The sequence below is a fragment of the Mytilus galloprovincialis genome, chromosome 3 (genome assembly GCF_965363235.1).
Source record: "Mytilus galloprovincialis chromosome 3, xbMytGall1.hap1.1, whole genome shotgun sequence".
Classification (NCBI taxonomy): Eukaryota; Metazoa; Mollusca; class Bivalvia; order Mytilida; family Mytilidae; genus Mytilus; species Mytilus galloprovincialis.
Window position 1 is genome coordinate 15,901,718 of NC_134840.1, and position 26,219 is coordinate 15,927,936.

The window sequence follows — 26,219 nt, forward strand, 5'->3', positions numbered from 1 at the left end:
GGTATGAGTACACAAGCGTCCTTTTGAAGCTGTGAACTGGGTACGTGTTTGGAATGTGGTAAATATTGAGCAGTGAGTTATTTCCCCTTTGCATTGAGCATTGCTACTGTATTATTTACATATTTATTCTATAAAATATAACCAATTCAGAATGGTCGAGTAAAAATCTGTCCATGCGAGTACAGATATAGGCCATTTCAGACTTTAACTGGTTTGTAGTGGAATATGACAGTTGTTTACCATCCGTGTGATGTGTTTGAGCTTTTGATTTTCACATTTGATTAAGGACTTTCCAATTTGAATTTTCGTTAGAGTTAGTTTACATTTCTGACCTCTGAATTATATAAAGGAGTTATATATATCATATGAATAAAACATATCAATTAAATTGAAATCAATCTCACAAAATAAATGCCCATCCGCAATGTCGATGAGGGTTTGAGTAATATCTCTACAGATTTGATACAAAAAATAAAAAACAACTACATACTAGATCCCTAAAAAACAAACTGTGGACTTCAAAAGTCACAACTAATCATTTTGCATATACACAGTCTTGCAATCATATCTTGAACGTGTTTATTAGTAAAAAACCCCAACTCTCCATGCTGTTAACGTCAAGAAAAAATCTAATCGACGAAATCCTCTAAATTAGCATATGATGTTATGAAATATAAATAATTAATGAAATATAATAGAATAGCTTTGTTGTTGTATTGTAGATCTTACACTTTGGAAAAATGGGATTATTTTTGCCACATGTAAGTGTATAAAAACATTCTAGTTCAATTTTTTCAATCTATTTCTTTTTCTTTTTTTTTTTTTTTTTTTTTTTTTTTTTTTTTTTTTAAAGTTTACAGATTATAGGCTTCCTCTGCAGTTCAGAAATATAAAATGGTTGAATGAATATTGACGACACCGTTGACATTTTCGACATTATAAGTTTTATTGCACAAGACGTGAATTTTGAATAAGAATGATCTCTTTTTATTAATTTGATTTTTTTTTAGTATCGATCTTTTTCACCTGTAATCGCACAAAGATAAAAATTGACAGTAACTGCTGAAAATATGAGAATAACACAGCGATGATGTTGACGATGGAGTACCATCCAATCACATTTTAACATGTTTGGTATGTTTATGAATTTGCATTTATTTAAGATAAATGAAGTCATGACATTTACCTTATACTATTTTGCAGTCATTTGTGCTTTTCGTGCTCGTTCAAGTGCACATATCTGTTGAGTTATTCTTGGATAGCTGTCCAGCCAAACCGATGTGGAACTTAAGAGGGAAGAATCTTTGTGGTGAAAAAGATAAATACATGTGTCTGTATGATAGAAATAAACGCAAATTTAGAGAACTTTGTAAAGATAAACCCGAATTCCATAGATCAGGTATGAGTACAACAATAACTACGATTGCAAATAAAAGCAATATCGAATGTGATTTTTCAATTGATATTGTTACAGCAGTCACATGTCTATCAAATTTCATGGCGTTTAGAACAGTCTTCAGTTGTTCACAATTTTTGTTGTTTCAGTTGCAACAGTTGCTGTGTTCAAAATGCCCGTTTTTGTTTTTGTGAAGTATAATCGAGTTGTTATAGTTCGTTTTTGTGTGTGTTGCATTGGCGTTTGTTTTATGCTGCACTTCAGTGTTTTTGTTGTCTTGTTGTGTTCCTCTTTTAGTTGATGTGTTTTCCTTGGTTGTAGTTTGTAACCCGTATTTGTTTTCTCTCAATCGATTTATGACTTTAGAACAGCAGTATACTTATGTTGCCTTTTATTTATCTATATTATTTGATTGTATATTTGTAATTTTAACAGAAGCCAGTATGTCAATTGTCAAAATCATTTCACATCTGTACACGTTTGTAATCGTAATAGTGAATTCTTGTTAAGTTTAATACAATATCCTCCGGGAATTTAGTTGGAAAAAAAGTGTGACAAAATGATAAAAACAACTAGGTTTGCAAGAAATTGCGGGTTTCACCCCGTCCTTGGAGTTAATTTTAATGCTGAAAAGCATCACATATGAATATTTTGTAAAAAATATTGTTTACAAAGTTCATGATTCGACGGCGGACACATTAAAACATTATACAAATGAAAAGCTCATCTCAGTTTGACATTTAATTATGTTGTATAAGATATACAAAATGTGGTGAACTATACAAATATAGTTACAAAAACTGTCTGTAAACACCGTTCTCACGGGCGTAGAATAAATCGCAATCAAAGACAATTTCGTACCAGCAATACAAATATTTAGAATCCAATTTCTATTTATGAAAATCACGCAAACATCATCTTTTATCTTACCTCCTATACATTTCTATGAATATGATTGGTTAAAAGCAACCGCGTTGAAACCATGTATATTCCATATTAGGGTAGTAGGGAGGCGGGGCTTATTTCAATACACGATTAGTAGTGGTGTTACGTCCCTTTATAAAACAACACGGTTTTGTGTGTAAAGATTCAAATATCAGTGACAATACCCTTACGTCATGAAATTTGCAGTAATTCCAAATACATGTCTGGCCCGTGTTCCATGTCTTAAAAGGAGACCTTATCATCGTTCGTGACCGAGATTTGAAATCGTTCAACAGTGAGGACCTAATTATCGTCCCCTTCAATTATAAACTTGAATGAGTGTCGTGCAATCATGCAAGACTCCCTCCGCTCAAAATTAATAAAACGTGATAAAACCTGACAAGAAATCCTTAGATTTTTTGTTTGATTAAGTAATGAACATAGTTGATATGCGTTAACAACATTTTAAAGAATATTTTACTCCTTACAAAATTGACAACCCTATTTCTCATATCAAACATAAGCTTAAAGAACTCGACAAAGAATTACTACCTTTGGTACAATCAAAAGCTTGGGAATAAATCGTTTAAAGAAGGCCTTTGAAAATAGTGGAGTTAATTACTTTTGGTCAAAAACGTGCTTGGAGTATTTGATCAATTGCATGCTTAAAATGGTGATTTCGAATCTGTCAAAGTCTACTGGTAGGGTGCCCAATCAACAAATTTTATCGATTTGCCTTGACGGAATAACACTCGGCTTCATGTTATATCACTGGAAAGGGGAGAACAAACCTCATCGAAATATCGTTGTCGTCGTTGTCTGCCGTGGTCACGTTTTATTTAAATCAGGGTCAAAGGTCAAAGCAAAAATTTCAGAAAAATGCACAGTCACTTTTAGATAGCTGGTTTCTTCTACATATATGCGTTTGGAGCAAAATGAAAACAAATAATTTATAGAAATATATCTTTTGTATCTACATTTAAAACTTATTTTATATTTTTATCCCCAAAAATGACTGTAGATTGACTTTTTTGCATATAGGGTGCAAATTTGAAATTTTCAAAGAGCTGTTAAATAACAGTGAATTTGACCTATTTCAAATTCTAAATTTGAAATTTTTGTATTTAATTCATTGCAGGTAACATCAAAAGATGTTTTTTTAGATCTTAACTTTAATAATTTGTCAAAAACAAAATGTGTTTCACGACTTTTGATAGTCAGGTCTTCGTCAATTTCTAGGTAAATACCAAACTTCTGTTATTGGTTGTGAAAGAGTATATATAAATGATTTGTTTTGAAATTTGTGTAAAATTAACGTCAAACTTGTTTGATTATGAAGCTCTGTGTATAGCTTTGCTTTACAGAAGTAAAAATTAATGCAAACAGAGACAAAGGGGGGTTAAAGTTATAAAAACAAAACGTCTATTAGAAGTAGGTAAAACACCCCATCCTACATATACAGATGACTAAATGAGCATCAATTGGCTTACAAGTATTCCAAAAATAAAATAAGGGAGAGGGTTATGTATAGCACAGATGTACTTAACAAACAATTGTAAACAAAAAAGGCTTGAGAAACCAAAGGGACATTATAAAATAAAGACAAGCTGACATCACCATTGCAAAAACACGAAAAAAAGAACAAATGCAAATAGAAAATTATGATTGAAGCTGATATTACCTACTACGTTGAATGGATCCTGTAGTTTAAGCTCACCAACCACGGCAAGGTCAGAAACCAGTTTTTTTTTTACATATCTTTCCCCATTAGATAGATTATTATTATATTTCCAACGATTTCAAAATCTGGAGTGCAGCTCTTATTACATATTGTTTAAAAGTAAATTTACAAGGATGAAGTTTGACAAGGGAGAAATTATAAATTGTAAAATTGACAATGGAAATGGGGAATGTACCAAAGAGACCACAACCCGACCATAGAACAGACTATTTTAGCCAATATTACACTCAATTTGTTTAGGTCACAATTATCTATTTTGATTTTTGACTTGAGATCATTCAGCGTAACAACAAGATCTCGAGCTGCGTCCATAGATTCATCGATGTCACAATAAGAACAAAACTTTACGACAAAAGAGATGATTTCAGCTTTCCAATTGTGAACTTTCCATTTCTAAGTAGCAACATTCCAGCAGCACCTGCATACGGGGTATATATCTCCCAATTGATACGATATTCCCGTGCTTGCATTTCCTATCATGATTTTCTTGATAGAGGTTTGCTGCTCACAAGGAAGCTATTAAACCAAGAGTTCCAAATGGTGAAGTTGAAATCATCCCTTCGTAAATTTTACGGACGCCATCACGAGTTGGTTGACCGTTATGGAATAACCGTTTCACAAATGATATCGGATATGTTCCTTACGTCGTAACTACAATCCCCTTCCCTTTCATGAATATGACCTACCGAATTAGACTATTTACCGGATTTGTAATCACTTAAGCAACACGACGGGTGCCACATGTGGAGCAGGATCTGCTTTCCCTTCCGGAGCACCTGAGATCACCCCTAGTTTTTGGTGGGGTTCGTGTTGTTTATTCTTTAGTTTTCTATGTTGTGTCATGTGTACTATTGTTTTTCTGTTTGTCTTTTTTATTTTTAGCCATGGCGTTGTCAGTTTGTTTTAGATTTATGAGTTTGACTGTCCCTTTGGTATCTTTCGTCCCTCTTTTTTTGACAAATCGGAAAAATCATCGGGGTTTTCCTTTAAGACTAAAAAAACAGCGCTTACCGATCCTAAACAGGGATGACGTTGTATCGCATCATGTAAAAAGATGTGCCACTGGTAGAATGTTACAGATGGCAAACCCGAGACTTTTATATATTTCGTGGACAGGCATATAGCTTCGAAAATCTTTTGTGCAAGTTATAGTGCCTGTTTGAAAACACAGCTCATGCGTATGCTGCATGGACGGGAAGTAATGAACGCATAAGATCAGAACATCTGTATCTTGTGACTTTATTATTATCCTACCCTATATGCCTTTTACACCGAACTCTTTATCTACATGAATAGCATGTAAAATCATGCGGGTATCTACTTCATCGGGCGTACAAAATGATTCTCAAAACCTGAATACTCCTTCTGAGCAGGATTGGGTCATTGGAAGTGCTAGTTAGATAAATGACGCTTGAAATATACTAAAATATACATGATCTTTCCGTGTTCCAAGACCCTCGATAAAGCTTTTGTTTGTGCTTATTTCTCGCATATCAATAAGCAATTCAGTTATTAAGAAACCTGACATATAACACACGTATTTCATTCCTACTTTTTTGAGGGCTTGATGGGCATAGTTTAACAGGACTGTGTGCCGTATTCCGGGTCTTAAACGTGACCGAAGGATTTGATTTGTATATTACAATTATAACAAAAAATCAATTCAAAAAATAACTCGACTATTCAAAACATACATATCGACCATACAACAAGTAAAAAGAGAAATGAAGTAAGTGACAATTGTTCTAGTTAATGACCTGATAGTGTAAGCTACAAAACGATTAACGACACGAGAAAAGGCGTGTTTGAATCAAGGCACTAAATTTGTGTTTTAGATTGTTATTTTCTTCTCAACTATTATCATTACACGAAATATATTTGACACACATATGAACCATGTCTTATGAGTATAAATCTTGTGAAAGTTACACGCAATAAATTTTCTTTCGTTCAAAATGTGACAAATTAATTTCAGCTAAAAAATAGTCTTACTAAAATCATGAAATACTTGCACTTAAATTATATAAATCTAGTCAGCTTTTGGTATATGATAAATTTAATTTTTAAGCTAGATGATCATTTGAACAAATAACACAAAAAGCAATTATTTTATTTTACGTATTGACGATGGCCTGTATGAGTAGGTATGTTTGGGTACCCTTAGAAAGCACAAAATTTTGAAAACGTGACCACGGTGGCTTACGACGACATTCATTATTGGAAAATATAATGATTTTCCAATAGTTTGTATATAAATATAGTCGTGTGTTATCCGTTAACTTAAACTCGTTAACTAGGCGTCTTTTTCGATACCGGACACCCTACTATACCCTATATACGACTTTTCCTCATGATCGTTTTAAGATAAATTCTCACACTTAATACAATGGATATTTTTAAAGTCAGAATGCTAATATACATATTCAAACTCTTTTGAGTATTTTTTTGTGTGCATCAAACAAAGGACTATATCAATTTGATCTGCTGTGATACGATAACTGCCTTTGAAGTTTTTCTCGATAACATTTTTGTTCGCTATGGTGTTTGCATATATCGTCGAGGAACTGTCTGTGGCCTATCATCATCTGATACAAAATGACACTTTTAGATATTTGAAAGATATATTAGCTCTCAAGAATGACGACATCAGTATACATACTTAAGTGATTGATCCGGCTCAACTGACTTCAAATACATCTAGCACTAACAATATGAAGACTGCCCTTTCTTAGGTCTTGATATCTATATCTTTAACGGGATCCTAAAAACCAAAACTTATGATAAAAGAGATGATTTTTCATTGCCTATTGTTAATTACTTCATTTTAGATGGTGATGTTTCCTTGTCACAATCCAATGATCTTTATATATCTCAACTTGTTCGATTCACTCGTGTATCATGTGTGTGTAACAATGTAGTTTTAACGAAAGAATTATATGTATTACTGTAAATGATGACACCAGGGGTTTCGACATTACAAACAAGTCAATACATTTACTTATTTGTTTTATCGACACAAGGACATAATTCGTAAATATAATTAAGCATGTAAATATCTTGTACGTTCAAGTATTTCACATCCAATCTTTTATGGTGAAATCACTTACAAGGCACAAAAAGGTCGGTATTCAACTCAGAAGCTAATCAATCGTTTAAACAGACTTATTCAGAAGAGATATAGTTACGATACTGTTGTCAGGTAATCAAATATGGCATATTTAGGTATTAATATTGCTTTACTCATAGGGTCTTAGCATCGGAAATAAACACTATTATTCTAAGTCCAGTTTTGGCATGATACAGGCTATGTTTTTCATGTATATTGCATGATGGTATGATTATAAACCCCTAACGGGAGGACTTGTGCTTGAATTTCATAAGATAAAGACATAATCTTTATATCGGTTTTGAGCTGTTATGTCAATAACTGCAAGTAATCCTTTGTTATTCTTTGTCTTGATGTCAATTTGCTTTTATTTGTTACCCATTATTACATCGGACTAGAACTTCTTTCATACTGAGCGTATTGATGTGTGTTTGTTTTTCTACATTTACCAAAAATACAGAGGGAGTGATGAGATCTTAATTAACATGTTTAACCCATTCGCAATGTTTCGCCTGTCCCATGTAAGGAGCCTCTGCCTTTTGTTACTTGTATGATTTTTAATTTAATTCAATTTTTATGTTTTTGAGTTTAGTATGACGTCCATTTTTACTGAAAAAGTACACGCTGAAATGAAGACCCTTCGGTGACCTTCGACTGTTTTGCTGTATGGTCAGATTGTTGTCTCTTTGACACATTCCCAATTTCCATTCTCAATTCTATAAAGATTCTTGTTATTCTCAAATTCTATACAGATTTATCGAATCATCTCATTCCAAAAAAAATAAGCAAAACCAGACCAAAAGTGCGGAAGAATAGAAATAAAAATAAAGGAACCTACAATAATCATTTCGATATGTCGTTGGAGGTGTCATGATTAGAAATGAAATTGGAAGCAATAGCCGATATCACCCCTAAGTCTGTTTTCTTTATAAGATCTGCAAAGGATTGAGCAACAGGTACAGCATATAATGTGACCGTGACTGAGAAAATGTGTCCAGATGAGATTTATAATCCCCTTCCCTTTCATGAATGTGACCTACCGAATTAGACTATTTACCGGATTTGTAATCACATAAGCAACACGACGGGTGCAACATGTGGAGCAGGATCTGCTTCCCCTTCCGGAGCACCTGAGATCACCCCTAGTTTTTGGTGGGGTTCGTGTTGTTTATTCTTTAGTTTTCTATGTTGTGTCATGTGTACTATTGTTTTTCTGTTTGTCTTTTTCATTTTTAGCCATGGCGTTGTCAGTTTGTTTTAGATTTATGAGTTTGACTGTCCCTTTGGTATCTTTCGTCCCTCTTTTATACATATTTTCAATATTTGCATTTTTTCAATGCTACTAATGTGCTTACCATGAATACAAAATGTTATGCTGATATCGTAACTGGTTTCGAAAATACAGCACATTCTAATAATGAATGCATTTGGGTACATAAATAAAAAAAAAAAAAAAAAAAAAAACCAACAAAAAAATCTGACTCTTTATTTTCCTTGGCACTTTGAATGTACTAAATGAGTCCAACCTCAAAATTGCCATGCTAAGTAAATATGTGGTTTCTATGGAAACAAAAAAAATATATGATTTTTCAGTTTTATAGCTTTTGTCTTATATTTCACAAAAGTCATACTGTTTTGTGTGTTGTTTCTATGGCATTGTACTATTTCATATCATTACCCCACATCTGTTATTAAATAAATGAAAATGTTGTGTGTTGCCTTCCCAAGGCTAGAGCTAGTAGTGCAGTGGTTGACGTTGGTACATGTTTGTTATATTTTATTTTTGTAAAATGTTTTTCTTCAAATGATGTCTTTAGTTTTCTCGATTGAATTGATTGATATTTTTTATATTGGGTCCTTTTAGCCAACTATGCAGTATGGAGTTCTGTTATTGTTGAGGACTGTACAATTGACAATGCTTAAAAATCCACAGCATTTGTACTTGCTGAAATCCGCAACATTTGACCTTTGATGGGTAGTTGGCAATCATACCACAGCTCTTATCGTTATATTGTTGACGATATTCATAATTTTGATATTGTTATTAAATGAGAAAAGAAGACAACAATCTATTTGTGTGTATTTTTATTAAGTAGATTCTGCTTCCTTGATGGGCATTTGTGTTTATTGGTATCCACATCACTGGTCAAGTCAACCTCACTTTTGCCAATTGTTGGCTTTCGACAAATGACATCTTTATAAGCCTCGCTATAACAATATTCCCTGATTTGTTCATACAAATACCACTGTCTGGCTGCATCTAATCCTTATGATGTTAAAGTGTTTGGCATAGTAAATTTGAAATTCTAGTGTTCTTTGTGATTAAATTGATGGTTATAGGTAAAGAGTCACATGACTCTTTAAAAACAACATATCCTGGTTTGGTTGAATCAACTATGAAGTGGTGATAAGTGCTAAAATATTTAAGTGTTTTAAAATACTGCTGAAGGTATTTCTTCCAATAATAAAATATGACCGGTTTCTTCATATCATTAACTAACTGGGAAATATTATGACCATTCCTGCTGGATTTGTTCATACTTTCTGCAATCTGCAAGATATAACAACATTTTTGCTATTACACAATCAACATGTAGTGTGCATGTAGTTTGATTTAAATGTATTTAGAAGAGACAATAAATACAAAATGGGTGTGACATGACTTTTTTTCCTGCAATGGATATACTAGAAATGTTGACATGCATACATGTACCTATACTATTAAACGAGAAGACCTCATTTTGTCTCTTTTTTCCACAACCATTAATCATGATGCCTCTGTGTCCTATAGGTACAATGCATAGTCGCATTTGTCATTCATTCATATGAATATTCAGATTGAGTTATTTTGGGAGAAAAACGAGATAAAAGGTGTTCGGCTAAAGTGTCTGTCATAGGGCAAAATTTTCAGTCAGGTAATACTTCAGGTTTGTGTTTTCTGTATACCTTGAACATAAATATACTTCGAATAAAGTGTATTTTCTATCTGATATAATAATTGTTTGGATCATTATGTAAAAAAACAATGAATAATAATTGCAACTTACCCATCAATGCAATTTCAAATTTAATATGATAAGAGTTTAGAGGTGATTCATGTTTTTTGTTCATTTAAATAGAACTATAAATGTATTGTTAATGCTCTAAAGTGATGTTACGTTTTTTGTATAAAATCACGACATCAGTATCATATATTCGACCTTGATAAATGTAAATTACATGTGTTTATTGACAAACTTAATAATTGTTTTGGTCACAATTTAGAACGTTAGCAGGGGACATATTTTCACATTTAATTTGAAATATGAATTCGGTGTTTTATTAATAGAAGGTGCATCTTTGTTAAAAAATTCTCAGATTAAGAATGGTCATGGTATAACAGAATCAGACGTATTTTCAATTCATGCTCTGTATCAGCATTGTATTACCCTTCCAAATCAAAATAAAAAAATCCAAACAAAACAAAAATAAACCAAAAATAAACCAAAAATCGTCTTTATCTTTAAACGGAATGCGCAAATCATCAAAAAGAAAACAACAACGATACAATGTATATATCAAAAAGGGACCTTACTGCTATTATTTTGTGGTTACATGTAGTAGCGACTTTTATGTTACTCATTTGTTCGTTTCACAGAAATGTGTGTTCTTGTGTTTGTCATGTTTGTTTGTGCTGTATTTCTGTCATGTAACGTTGTCATTTTAGCGATGTTTTTTTAATATTGCTATATACGCAGTTTATTTAGCTAACCATTAATCCTGATTCAACCCACCATGTTTTTCTTTGAATATCCTGTCGTTTGCACTTTTTTGTTGCACTACAGTGTTTCTGTTGTTCCTTTATTTTTTCTCTTATAGTTGATGTGTTTCCCTCGGTTTTAGATTGTCATCCGAATTTGTTTTCTCTCAATCGATTTATGATTTTTGAACAGTAGTATACTACTGTTGCCTTTATCTAACAATAAATATTCCTTTACACCTTGAGTAAAAATATACAACTATGTAAAAATGCTTCCCTTCTCAGTGACTATGAAGACAATTTTAATCAAATGTAAAAGGTGTTCTGCTGTATTCACTGCATGCGCTGCTTATCCATGTCATCCTAGATAACTCTGAAAATACAATACCCAACATATTTGAAACAGTTACCTTAATGTTTTCATTTGGAACGTAGCATAATATATTTATTATTAATTCAAAAATCATAAATCAAATACCTTATGCTTTAATAAAAAAAACCCATGTTTCTTGGATAATGTACACCAAGCATGTTAACGACCGCCATAGGAGAGCGAAGAGTGCGAGACTAAACCCACTTTGATAGTTGTTTCACCTTGAATCGTACCACATCTCTTTGTGTACATACTTGAATCATTAAATTTAAAGACTGAGATAGTTCATTCTTTTTTGTTAGGGACAATGCATTTACAGAGCATGAATTGCAAATAAGTGTGATTTATTTTTACCCATTACCAGTCTGAATATGAGAAGGTTATTTAGGCTAACTGTTTCATTTAACAAAGATGTAATTTAACAGAACACGGGATTTCTATTTTAAGTTAAATGTGAAAATATGTCAGCTATGCTAATGTTCTAAATTCTGATTGAAATATTATTAAATGCGTCATTTCATACAACACATCTGCAAACTATTTACCAAGGACGAATATATTATACTGATCATGCTGATGGTGTGATTATATACAAAAACATACATGTAATATCACTTTACAACATTAACAATACAATATATTTATAGTTTCTCTAAATTGACATAAATCATCATCAACCTTAAAATGTCAAATCATTAACTTTTATAAGCTTAGCAAAATATAAAACTGCAAATCGTCTTTAGGTAGCTTAGATGTCTTCGTCCATTTTAAATTTTAAAATAAAAGATACCAATCGGTCCAAATCTTATAAAGTAATTGATATTAAATGCTTTTTATTCTTATTAAGAACATAAAAAATATTCCTTTTTTTCGACTTTGTCAGTATTAGGAGAAAACTCAGATAAAGTAACTTTCATTATATAATGTGTTGTGTGATATTAATTATTTTATTATATAGCGAGAAAACGAGTCCGGTGACCCCATTTTGTTTATTTTTTTTTTAAACTGAAAGCATGTTAAAAGAGATATATTTTCATAGTTTATCAAACTTATATGGTGTAGTTTTCTTTTTATCAACAAAAGTAGGTTTTCCAAGTATATTGTATACAAAATCAAAGTAATTTTGCACAACCTATATCTTAATAAAAAAAACGGTGATCCATACTATTTAATAACTCGTTTGTATGTATGTTGGCATTTGTTTTTGTAGAAGTTCAGTGTTTCTGTTGTTCCGTTGTTACTCTTATAATTGATGTATTCCCATCAGTATTTGGTTTGTTATCCGGATTTGTTTCAGTTAAATCGATTTATGACCATTGAACAGCGGTATACTACTGTTGCCTTTATACAATACATTTTGACACAAATTATTTTAAAGGTCTACGGAATTTAATTAATACCCCCGTGTTATCTTAATGTTGTAAGTTTCCGAATTTTAAATAGTTATAGAGACATTATGTTCTTATTACATGTATGTTACATTTGTAAGTGTTTTGATTTGGGTTGGTTGCATATATTATCCTTTGAGAAAAGAGAGGTATACGATCTGTTGTTCAATATGCAAGACAGTTTAATTGAGTTTTCCTCTTCTTTGAAAGCGTTTTATGATATATTATTATCTATTAGCTATTTCCTTATGGAATTCCTTTTTTTCCTTTTTTCTTTTGTTCTTTTTTCTTTACTTCCATATTAGTATGTGACAATATATCTTACTGGTTAATTGCTTAACTCGCAGACACGTTGTTTGAATTATGAAGAAGAAGGAAAGACCCGAGGCAGAGATAGGTCTTGAAGATACATGTAACTAGTTAACACTTAACATAACATACACTGACTCCGTCATCATCGCTTAGATTTTCACTTTGGGAACTTTCTATTTGGGCAAAATACAATTCGTTGACAATATGTAGCTCTTCAATAAACTCATCGTCTTGATTGTCTGTTATTTCCGATGGAATACTTGAGCAAAACGATACAAATCTATCTTGACTCATGACGATGACATTTCACTTCCACTTTCGATTTCGGAAAGGGAAGTAATTATTTGGGATAATGCTAAAATACGGAATCAGGTTAAAAATTGATATTGCGGTTTTAATTTAAGTAGATAATATTATAACGATAATCGCACAGGTGGTAAGCATCTATCACGATATAATAAGTAAAGCTACATTGTTTTTAGTCAGCAATAAATTAATTCGCAGGTGCTCGTCGACGTTAACTTTGCAACGTCATAGCCAAAATTACGTTTTACCGAATCTGGGCCCATGTCGTCACATATAAGCTCTCTCCATATTACATGTACAAGGTATACATAAAATATTAAACTGTATTTTAAATAATAGAGTATAGGGGAACATGCATGTTGCTTATGAGCATACACAACGAAATAATATGTTTACAGTGTTAATTGCTAAATTCAAAGTATATTTAAGTATATAGGCAACTAATCATCATTTATTCAATTACTTTGAAACATGTAAGTATCTGTATAAGTCATTAGAAATATATATATTGGCAGATAAACTAAGCTTGCAGTTTCTAAGGTACGATGAAACAATACATAAATGACGAAAAATTTACTTCCGGTTCCAAAATGGCGACAAAACCGTTGTCTTCATACAAAATCAAAGCGAGCATCTGCATATAGACTACTCGAAACCCTTAGCGTAATACCAGATCCAAAAAATTTCCGTCTAGCACCAGCACACTGCCTTATCTCGGTCCAGCCTTTAAATTAATAATTTAGCAAACATCAAATACAATGTATACTCTTAATACTTATCGGTACAAGATTTTATGTAAGGCAATATGACATCATTTGCATTATCATCACATATGTTTGCACGTGGTGGCCTGGAATAAACTATTTCTGGCCCACCAACGCATTTATTTAGCGTCAGAATTTGAATTAGTTGATGTTGCAAGTTTATCAATTTGAAGAGATCTATTAACACTGTTTAAAGTGACATCCTTAGACAAAACAGAGGAGTAATTTGGTTTTCGTGGATAAAGAAATCTTCTCTGTCAAACTGTCTACTTCGACAATAAATGAAAAGTCTAGAAAAGAGATTGCAATCACTTTTCATGGTCTTTAGCTTCGTGTTTTGACAAAGACATTTACAGTTTCATTATACGGCTATAATAGGAAATAGTTCTTTTTTATCTGGCTATAAAAAGCAGATTCTCCGTCGTTTTGCATTTGCTTCAAAAGATCTCAGTATTGTTCGGACCCAATATCTTTGAGTTTATAAACATATCTCACCTGCCTCCGAGTCAACAATTTTCTTTAAAGATTCAACAAATCTGACGACTGTTCTAGAAAAAGAAAAAAATGGATTTCCAAACTCGTTCATCACTTAATAAGCCTTTGATACTTTTCACAGAAATCCTTTTGTGTTTCGTAGAGTCTTAATGATGTCGTTCATCTGTTTTTAAATGACTCAAACCACTAGATCTTTCAAAACATCTACCAGTCTACTGATTTCCTTCCATCTATCGTCTCAAAAGGATCTTCGGTGGCACCAATATCGCCCTTCACAGTTGCATTATTCTGTTTTTGTGCCCGATCAATTGTGATATAAGACTACAAATTGCTGGTCTTACGTACTGTGCATTTACCATTTGCAGATTCCATTGCCATCTTGTGAGTGATGTTCGTGAAGGGAAGCCATATCTCGGAGATGGATCAGAGACCCTCGAGCATAATTAATACGATCTGAACCAAAAAAATACGATATCATGCTTGATATGTACTGATTTTGAGGTACGATATCTCACTCATTAAATGCGTGTACGACCGACAGCACAAGAAATTCATAATTGAACGTCAAAAATTAAACTATGGGCGAGATGACTTTCTTTCCTTACACCAGTCTATCAAATAATCTAACGAGACAGAGTCATGAGCTATATTTTCTGCGTTTAGACATTAATGATTCGCGCATGTCTAGTCCTAGGTACATTTGAATATACAAGAAAATCATATGACGTTTTTTTCTAAAACAAGCCATCTGAATGAACTATCCACCAAACATAACAATAAACATATCTTCTCCGTACAAATCTGGCCATTCCCAATTAATTTGCTTAGCCAATACCAAAAGTGGATGATCTACAGCTATAATTGCACGTTGCTTGGATTTTGAAAATTAACCACTTTTTCACATTATCCATCAAATGCTTGATCAATTCAACTGAATGGACGTGTTTATAATCCTGGTACCTTGGATAACTATTTCAAACAGTGGCATCATAGTAGTTGCACTTACTTGAATAGAAGGTCATAGATTTTTAGAGGAATTAAATGACGACCAAGATATGTTTACAAAATTCAAATCCTCGTCTGTTAGATTAACTACGATTTACATCATTGTTATCTGGTGCAAATCCTTCTGTATGTCTATAAATAGATTGCCCATGCTCAAAATTTATGAACGCATTTGTTTCATAGCCTTAAAAACCAATTCATAATATCATTAAAAATCCAAAAGCACGAATGAATAGTAAATATTTCAAATGTTAATGTGTGAATTTTTTACATTTTTGGGCATGCGCAAACCCTGAAGAGTCAAATTCTTATTTCTATTTTATACGCAAGCGTAATTTTAGTTAAAGATAGCATGTTCTATTGTCATTGTCAATTTGATGATAAAATAGAGCTGATCTTCGTGTATGATTAAGTTCATTCAACATAGAATTTGATAGTATTCCTGAAAATGTTAGGACCCTCAGATACAACTGTTTTTCAGTTTAAGTAAATCAGCTATCAAAATTTTTGAATCTTGACACATTTCACCTCTTATTCCTCAAATATAAAACTGCATTTACATGTGTCACATATTTTTGCCCTCTTATACTCTATAGAGTCCTAATCTTGAATTGAGAGAAGAATATTTTACTTCAAAATTTCGTTCCCTTATTAAGAAAGATACACAAAAGCACAACAAAAGAAAGCAAAGTCCACTATTTCTTCGAAATTAAAATTTGATAAAGCAAAAAAACATGTTCTATTGTTATCATAAATGTGTAGTTTCAGTTTCAACCATGGTTCTCTATTTAGACTTCACTTTCCCCAAAATTTGGGGACGTAAGTATAGAAGACACCTTTTGTTTTCTACACCTGACTGAATAAAGGTTGAAAACATAGAGTTTAATGATACAGTTTTTTCTTATTGTATAAAACTATAAAGGTTTTTTCTGACGAGAGAGCCTGTACAACTAAATGGTTAGTTTCTGTAATGTGTAATATTTTGTTGTTGTCTATTGTTATCATAAATGTGTAGTTTCAGTTTCAACCATGGTTCTCTATTTAGACTTCACTTTCCCCAAAATTTGGGGACGTAAGTATAGAAGACACCTTTTGTTTTCTACAGCTGACTGAATAAAGGTTGAAAACATAGAGTTGAATGATACAGTTTTTTCTTATTGTATAAAACTATAAAGGATTTTTCTGACGAGAGAGCCTGTACAACTAAATGGTTAGTTTCTGTAATGTGTAATATTTTGTTGTTGTCTTTGTTCTTCTACTTGTAAATGATGCACTAGTGGTTGAATATTCCCTTGGTATCTTCTGACTTTTTATATGAATATAAGCAGTCGTAAAAGTTCAATTGCATAAAAAAACATTTAAGGCCTAGTTCAAAAGACGAAAAAAGTTTTATGATCCGTTATGTTTCCCTTCATTTGCGACTCTGTATTATTGACCTCCTTGTTTTCTTTTGTAATTTTTTCTATTTTGTCTCTTTGAAGATTCAATCATGGAAATGTATAAAAGATCAAAAGATTAAATGAATACAAATAGGTGTATATCTGCTGTTAAGCAACGATGCATACATCCTGATCAGGATCTTCTAAGTTCTTGCATATTACATGTGATTTTAAAACGCTTCAATGAAAAAGGCTATTGGTAAGAGTTATCATTTCTTATGTGTTCTGTTGCCCCTTAAGTTTCGTATACATTACTGAAAATGTGTAAATATTGTTTAGAATAATACGAGAAATAAAATAAACAAAATTATTCAAAGGAAATAATGTATGTTTTATGCTTTTTTTTAGGGTATATTTTTGTTATAAGTGGAAATTTACAATATTTTGATGGAAGACCCTGTAAAAGCAACAAATACCAACCACATATATGGTGGACAAACGGCAGCAGTGGTTGTCAGTATCTCAAGTCAATATGTAATGGAGAGGGTCAGGTACCTTATGACAATGGAAATATAACAAGTGATAGAAAATGTCGCTGTGACTATACTCATTACTACACATTTCTCAATAGTACAAGGCATAGATGTTACTGTGATCCTGAGGAAGAAGACTGTTCATGTTACAGGAAAAAATGTGATGTAGACGAAGTTCTTACACCAGGTATATTGTTCTACATGCAATCATAATCATGACATTTTGGTTTCAAATTTTTTGAATTAGCTGAAAAATACTTTTTGAACTTTTACTCTTTTTGTAATCTTTACTTTTTTTATAAAATATAAAAAGTCATGTTAAATATTCATAACCAATCGAAACAAGTATAAAGGTTTTTTCTGACGAGAGAGCCGTGGTGTAGTGGTAAGTGCATCGGACTACTTTTTAACCATAAAGTCAAAAGTTTGCCATTGCCATAATATTTGACATTGACATTAAATAAAAAATTAAAAAAAATAATTAAAAAAATAGATATAAAAATATAGCTATAACGTCTAAATAAAAATGTGATAAAGTTAAAACAACAAAATATCGACTATAAAATTGAGAATGGAAATGGGGAATGTGCCAAAGAGACAACAATCCGACCATAGAGCAGACAACAGCAGAAGGTCACCGACAGGTTTTCAATGCAACGAGAAATTCTCGCACCCGGAGGCGTCCTTCAGCTGGCCCCTAAACAAATATATACTAGTTCAGTGATAATGAACGCCATACTCAACTCCAAATTGTACACAAGAAACTAAAAGTTGAAATAATACAAGATTAACAAAGGCCAGAGGCTCTTGACTTGGGACAGGCGCAAAAATGTGGCGGGGTTAAACATGTTTATGAGATCTCAACCCTCCCCTTATACCTCTAGCCAATGCAGAAAAGTAAACGCATAACAATAAGCACATTAAAATTCAGTTCAAGAGAAGTCCGAGTCTGATGTCAGAAGATGTAACCAAAGAAAATAAACAAAATGACAATAATACATAAATAACATCAGACTACTAGCAGTTAACTGACATGCCAGCCCCAGACTTAAATTAAACTGATATAAAAATTATGTCTTCATCATATGAATAGCAGGCACAATCTTCCCCGTGAGGGGTTTAGTATCATACCATCATAACATATAATTTCAGTTCTCAGCCAAAGTATCAATTACAAGAATTTATTTAATATGTTACTCTTGGTGGGTTGTTGTTTAATGTACGTTTACATTTATCAAACACCAGTTATATTTTGGTATGATAGGTTAATGTGACCATAAATTAAAAAGTTGTAATTGATAATAAATTTAACAAAGATGCAAACATACATTTTTATTATTTCATATTTGATAAGTTATTTTAATTTTTAAGAAAGCACTGCATTTGGTCCCACTTTTCCTTTACAGTACATTCTTTGCCTCCTCCTCAGAAAGAATTTGAAAACAAGACTTACATTAATGATCATGTTTACTGACATGAAATGCCAAGAATCTGTTTGTAACTCTTCTGATAACAAATTGAAATAATTTCAAATTACTATGAAATGTAAAGTCTTGTAGTTAATCATCTATCTTTAAAAGTTTACAATTTTTGTCTCAAATGGCCAATGAAGAATTCTTCTCACAATAATATTGTCTTCACTATATATCTAATATGATTTTGTAGTTACTTGACTATAAAGCCATGTTTGTAAAAATTGTATGTATGAAATTTCTGATATATGAATTTACTTAACGTTTCATAGAACTGATCACTGAATTTGTTTTTGTGCATACATTCAAGGCTCAGGTATTGTCTTGTTAACAAAAGACCGTTATAATAATAAAAGTATAGCCTTTACAGGCTAAATTATCGGTTTGGCATTTTTCTCTGTTTTTTGTCACTGGGGTCTCCAATTTGAAAAGTATTCTGTTGTGTGTCTGAATTTGGAATATGTAGTACATTTTCTTATAGAATAGAACACAATATTGTTAGCTTTATTGAGGTATTTTGTATCTCTAACTTGTATTTTTTCATGCCAAGGTCCCAATAAACCACCTTTGAGTGTTACAGTGTGAGTTAAGGTTTATGACAATACAAAAACATTTGAGTTTAAATGATGAGTAAAAATAGGCACTGTTTAACAATTTAAATTACAAATGAGCATATATTATGTATTTACATTGCATACAGGGCTTTTTAGTAAATTATGCATATTGTAAACTGTGAATTTATGATGAGTCATCATAGTAACGGTCAAAGACTTCTTAATATTCATTAATATTAATAAAATTATATATTTGAGTTAATTTCATTGTAAATCTGAAGATAAAACGATTTTTGAGAAATTCTGCATGATCCCTTTTCTTATTTAAAACAATGCAATTTGTATGACATTGACCTCACATTTATTTTTATGAACTCAGAATCTAAATTGCACATACCTTAGGTCTTACCGTTCATGTGATACATTGACATATCACTTAAGTCAAATTTAAAAGGGGAAACAACTGTCATATAGTGTACGAATGGATTAGGTTAAATATGACAAATCATCTTTAGGAGGGGCCTCGGTGGCCGAGTGGTCTAAGTAGTTACTACTGTAATCTTTTGCCGGTCAACACTGAGGTTGTGAGTTCGAACCCCGCTCGAGCGGGTGCACTCGACTCCAATCTTAATTGACTAGGACTGCCAGTTTTCCTATCGAAGGTCAGTGGTTTTCACCGGGCACTCCGGCTTCCTCCACCAATAAAAACTAGCCGCCACGAAATAGCCTATATGCGGTGCTTAAAAGTGGCGTTAAAACACCAAAAATCAAATCATCTTTAGGACATAACGAGCAACTTAATACAATACATTTGTCGCTTTTTATTGCTACGGAGGAGAGATCTGAACAATGAAAAATCGAAATTTAGAATATGACCTTGACCTTTGACCTTGAACTCAAATTTTATTTTATGAATCCAGGACCTCTAATACACATTCATTAGGTCTGTTTTACTTTCCATTCATGGGCTACATTAACATATCACTTATGTCAAATTGAAAAATGGAAATAAATGTCATGTGGAATCTACAAATTGATTCGGTTACAATTTAACAAATCATCCTGAGGATATAACGAGCAATTTAGTAAAATAAATGTGTCGCTTTCTTTCACGGTTACAGAGGAGATATCACCACAAAGAAAACAATGTTTGGGGAGTTAATAACATTAACGGTACCAATTTTCCTGCACCAGATGCGCATTTCGACAATACATGCCTCTTCAGTGATGCTCGTGGCCAAAATATTTGAAATCCAAAGCTTATATAAAAGATGAAGAGCTATTATCCAAAAGGTCCAAAAGGTATAGCCACTCTTACAATAAAAAGTCTTTGACTAAACATGGTCAGTCTCAAAAGCGCAATAACTGCTCGATATTATATATGCAAAAAATCAGAGCAACATCCTGACAAACCACAAAACAAGTTTTGAAAGAAGAAAAAAATTAATTAATCAGAACAATAACAATAGGCCTTTCCACAAAATAGTGGGAAGACCTAACAAACAGATTTTAGTATATATACAAGACATTCAACAATTTTTAAAACTGATATTTTGTTTAGGATTTTTTTTTAGATATGGTTTTAAATGGCTACTTTCTTTCGTCCATGTTTTTTTACTTCTTGAAATTGCATCCTAAAATACATATAGTCTGAAAATATTAGAAAAAAAAACTCTCTTTACAAAGTTTAGAGATAAATGATTGTAAAATATACCGGGTCATTACCACCCATGCGAGGAATCCAAGAACTGCTCTGAGAATGTTTAAGAACTGTTCTAGGACATAGTTCTTGAAAAAGTTCGTAAACTGTTCGTGAACATTAAAGGGCTTAGAACTAATTGGAGAACTGTTTTTAATTTAAATTTCAAGAATTATTTCGAACTAATTCAAGAACTATTTTGAAATAATTCAAGAACTTTTTTGAACTAATTTAAATATTATTTTGAATTAATTCAAGACCTTTCTGATACTAGTTCAAGAGCTCTTCAAAATTGTTCTAGAACTTGCTATAAATTATTTTCCTGTCTTGGTCAGCAAGGTGTTCTACCATGTTTAAATTTGAATGATAAAGGAACATGTATGTTAACTTTTCTTCTTTTCTTTGTCTATTTTTTGGTATCAGGATATCAACTTTAGATCCTGAAATATGATAGTTCTGCATGAAACCGTGCAAAGGTATCCTGGCAGATCTTTTAATCAATTGCAGATCCCCCCTGCAAGATCAATAAATAGTCCTTAGTATAATGATGTAAGACAGATCCTTCTTGATTCCATTTACTCCAGTGTTGATAATGTTGACATAAATATTGAATTACTACTTTTTGAAACAGATTATTTTCATATGATATGAATATTGCTATTTTTTTAAATCCGTACAGAAATATATCAGTGACACTCAACGTTTTGTTTGAAACTTACTTAATTTTTGTTTCATCTAGTTTTATTTTTTATTGTTTTCTACACTCAAACATTAATTCATTTATATCACTAAGCTTAGTGTCTCTTTCAAGCAATAAATATATTTCTAATGACTTATAAAGGATATTTGCATGTTTCAAGGTACTTTAAATAACTGATGTTTAATTGCATATATATTTAAATATACTTTGCATTTAGTAAGTAACACTGTTAACATATATTTGCTCGTGTGTGCTCACAAGTAGCATGCATGTTCCACTATATTGCATTATTTTAAATACAGTTGTTGTAATTGAATTATACCTTGTACATGTAATATGGAGAGAGCTTTTATAGGATGTGCCTGTTGCTCAATCCATTTCATATCTTAATGAATAAAATATTTTTAAAATCAAAAATCAAATCAATAAATAGTCCACAAATAATCAATAGTTTCAGATATTTTGTAAAAAATAACAGATGAGGATGATGTAAAACAACTTCACTATCTTTAAGGGTTTTACAATTCTGTCAGCCCTTTTGTTTAAAATTTTAGGAAATTACACATTTATCATAATGTGCAAGTGCATTAGTAAAAGTTATGATTATCTAAAATAATTAGTAAAATTCTTTATTTTGCATGTTCAAAACATGTAGTTTGTACCATAAATTTAACATTCTTATTTCATATTGTACTCAATATTTTTTTTCTCTTATATTCCATCATAGATTATATTTTAGAAGTACACTTATTTAAAAAGCTAAAACAGTGGAAACACTCAAAAAGTATTTTCACACGAATGCGAAAAAAAACCCGATTATTTACGACCGGAGGCTGGGGCAATAGACTTTAATTAACAGTTTGATAGACACACAAGCTGTGAATTGAAACCAGGTGTTCTCCGCCGAATAGCTGGTCAAAATCGCATGGAATAATGACACATATCGATATAAGTTTGGGGTCAACAAGGGAATTGACGGTGACAGAATTGTCGAAAGATTTAAATTCTTAAAAGGAGATGAACGGAAGAGAGCTTAAAAATCGATGTGACATCGCCGGATTAATCCCATGTACGTTTTAATAAGCATGCTGTCAGACATAAGCAGATAAGACCACCACTCCCTGCTGTTTATTTGCTAAAATGAAAGCTCTTTGGTATTATTCGTCAACAAACTCTCACTTGATTTAAAAAGGTTTAAAAAAATTTCTTATATAACTTTCTGATATTAAATATGTATTAGCAGACTACAGAATTCTTTGCCTAGATACGGTACTTCAAATCCTACATTTGTTTTTATAAGCGCGTATTTACATTTGCTGAAGTAACTTTCGTTTTTAATTTTCTAAAAAAATCAGATTGATACAATAACAGACGGATATAAGTTAACCTGCATTCTGTAAAAAATACCAAATCATTTACCTTCAATGTCGGATATTGATGAATATTAGCAGTACTAGTGAGTTTACACTTAAGAAAATATTGTTGTACATCAAAACGTGACTAACACTCCAGCAGAAATGTTCTTATTGTCAATCAAACCATTATGGTTTGGGTTCATGCTTTTCCCTCTGATGTTTTTTCGTTACAATGATTTGTATTTTCCTAATTGATTTCAGAGTCTTGAACAACAATAAACCACTGTCACCCTTGTAAATGTTTTTTTCCAGTTACTTGTTAAATTCTTAGCATCAAGAATCTTTAAGCGCACTTGTTCGTTATAATTCCACACAACGTCTAGCTTTTGGATAGCCATATATCGAAGCTGTCATATTTTTTTTATCTTCCTGCAAATTGTTATGACTTAAAAATATTTCGTAAAATAAGCCATTACTTTGTTGAGGCCTAAAGTATAAGTTATGAAAAATAACTGTAGTTTATAAGCAACATGGGCTTGACTTGACCAAATCGCATTTTAAAGGTAGAGAGGACTAATTAGTGAACACATATCGTTGTGTATTACATTAACATCAGTATTTTTTTTATCAACTAAAGGTAGATTTAAAAATTTTGATTATCATCTACAACGGAAAATTCAGGGAAAAAAAACCAAAAATGAAATTCAACGATTGAACAATTCGAGAACCTGTTATGTATGAACTTACATTTTATTATGGACTTAAGGTAGCACAATACAAAGATTTTTTCACTCCCAATCAGACAAATTTAAACTGATGTAATTCATTTCATTCTTCTTTATATTTTATAAATGAAGTACCAAAAGAAAGAAGAAAGATTAATCTTTCAAATTGTGATAATTTCATTATGACATAATTATTACATAACTAATTATTATGTAATTAGTTACTATATTGTGATGTCCACACTTGCATAAATTTAGCGTCTTTGTTCTTCATAGCATCCCAAAATATTTTATAGATTCTAGTACAACACATCTTGACCTCCCAAACTGTGTCTCAGATTTCTAAAAACATCAATAGAACAAATGTCATACCCAATTGAATTTAGTGGTCTCTTATGAATTGATGTTGCAAACTTCATTGAAGATTTATGAGAGGATGAAATACAATAGGAAAAATCTGAGACACAGTTTTGGAGGTCAAACTGTGTTGTGCAAGAATCTATAAAATATATGTGGATGCTATGAATAAAAAAGAAGCTAAATTCATTCAAGTATGGACATCACAATATGGCAACTAATTGAAGTGATCACAGTTTGAAAGCTTAATCCTTCTTCTTTCTTTTGGTACCTCATTTATAAAATTTAAAGAAAGATGAGTGGAATTACATCAGTTTAAAGGTGTCTGATTAGGGATGAAAAATCTTTGTATTGTGCTACCTTAACTTTGAAGAAATTTATTGAAGAATCAGGCTTCTTATTTTCAATTTTTAATTAGAAGTTAAATTGACTTGTTGGCATATTTTGTAGTGCATTTTTGTTATTCACTTTTTGTTGGTTTGTTTTGTGTTATTTCGTCTCTCTATTTATTTATATGCACTATATTAGATAATTGTTTAGTATTACCAAAATAAATCACTTCTGTTCTCGTACTTTGAACTACAAAAATATTTCGTTAAAATATTTACGTACTTCTAACAACAAAATTAATACATTTGAATTTAATTGTTGTCATAGATGAAATCTATTCGTTCAGTATATATGTTCAATTATTTTTTGTTAATATTTCCTTTTGATCGAGTTCAGCCATTTCAATTGATATTTTTTTTTTAAATGTTTTCAATGTTTTACTACTGTTTCAGGTTAGGGTGAAGATTTGCGCCTGTTTAAACGTTTAACCACGCGACATTCTATATATGACTGTCCCAAGTCAGAAGCCTTAAACTCAGTGTCAAATATTTGTTATATTTGCTGTTGATCGTATGTCTTGTTTGTTTGTTTATAGTTTTGTTCTGTTTTTGAACTGTTGCACAACTGATAATGGATTAGAAAGAGGATTGGGCACCATCTAAAATGTTTCATCTCACTGCATTTGTGTACACCTGTCCTAAGTCAAGAACCTGTTGTTCAGTGGTTGTCGTTTGTTTATGTGTTACATATCTATTTTTCGTTCATTTTATGTACATAAATAAGGCCGTTAGTTTTCTCGTTTGAATTGTTTTACATTGTCATTTCGGGGCGTTTTATAGCTGACTATGCGGTATGGGCTTTGTTCATTGTTGAAGATCGTACGGTGCGCTATAGTTGGTAATTTGTGTGTCATTTTGGTCTCTTGTGGAGAGTTGTCTCATTTGCAATCATATCACATCTTCTTTTTTTTTAATATATTTTATAGATTTTAACCGTGGGGTTTCCTGAATTGTTTTATACTTCTCATTTTGGGGTCCTTCATTGCTTGCTGTGCGGTGTGAGCCAAACCACCGTGTTGACGGCTGTATTTCTTCCTATAATGATTTACTTTTTAAAAGTTGTGACTTGAATGGAATGTTGGTTAATTGGCACTCATACAAAAAGTCCCTAATCACATGGCAAAATCAAATACCAAAACACATAAAAAAGAATGGCAACAACTGTCATTTTCCCTACTTGGTACAGGCATTTTCAAATGTAAAAAATGGTGGTGGTAGAAAATGGTCGATAAAACCTGGTTTAATAGCGATAACCCTCTCACTTTGTACGATAGTCGCATCAAATTCCGTTATATTTACAACTGATTGTCTCTTAAAATCGGTTGACACTAATAACAGTTCGACTTTATTCAGGACACTTCTACAATAATGAGTTTGACTGTCCCTCTGGTATCTTTCGTCCCTCTTCTACAAAGTGTTATATACAACAGTTTCTTATTCAAACAAAAGTCGAAAAAAAAACGGATTCCAAATTCATTTGATGAAACTCATTTTAGCCTGTTTTTGA

General features: G+C 31.9%; 1 protein-coding gene and 1 pseudogene across 1 annotated transcript in view; one reads left to right on the forward strand and one right to left on the reverse strand.

Annotated features, from left to right (window-relative positions):
* The first annotated feature begins 726 nt into the window (after window positions 1–726).
* LOC143066219 (uncharacterized) overlaps window positions 727–26,219 on the forward strand; it is a 53,094-nt gene continuing 27,601 nt past the window's right edge. The window contains exons 1-3 of the mRNA XM_076239217.1: window positions 727–761; window positions 1,204–1,399; window positions 17,337–17,648. Of these exons, the coding sequence (XP_076095332.1) occupies window positions 741–761; window positions 1,204–1,399; window positions 17,337–17,648 (529 nt within the window). The 5' untranslated portion in view covers window positions 727–740. The remainder of the gene's footprint in view (window positions 762–1,203; window positions 1,400–17,336; window positions 17,649–26,219) is intronic.
* On the reverse strand, window positions 9,236–13,289 carry LOC143066334 (uncharacterized; annotated as a pseudogene).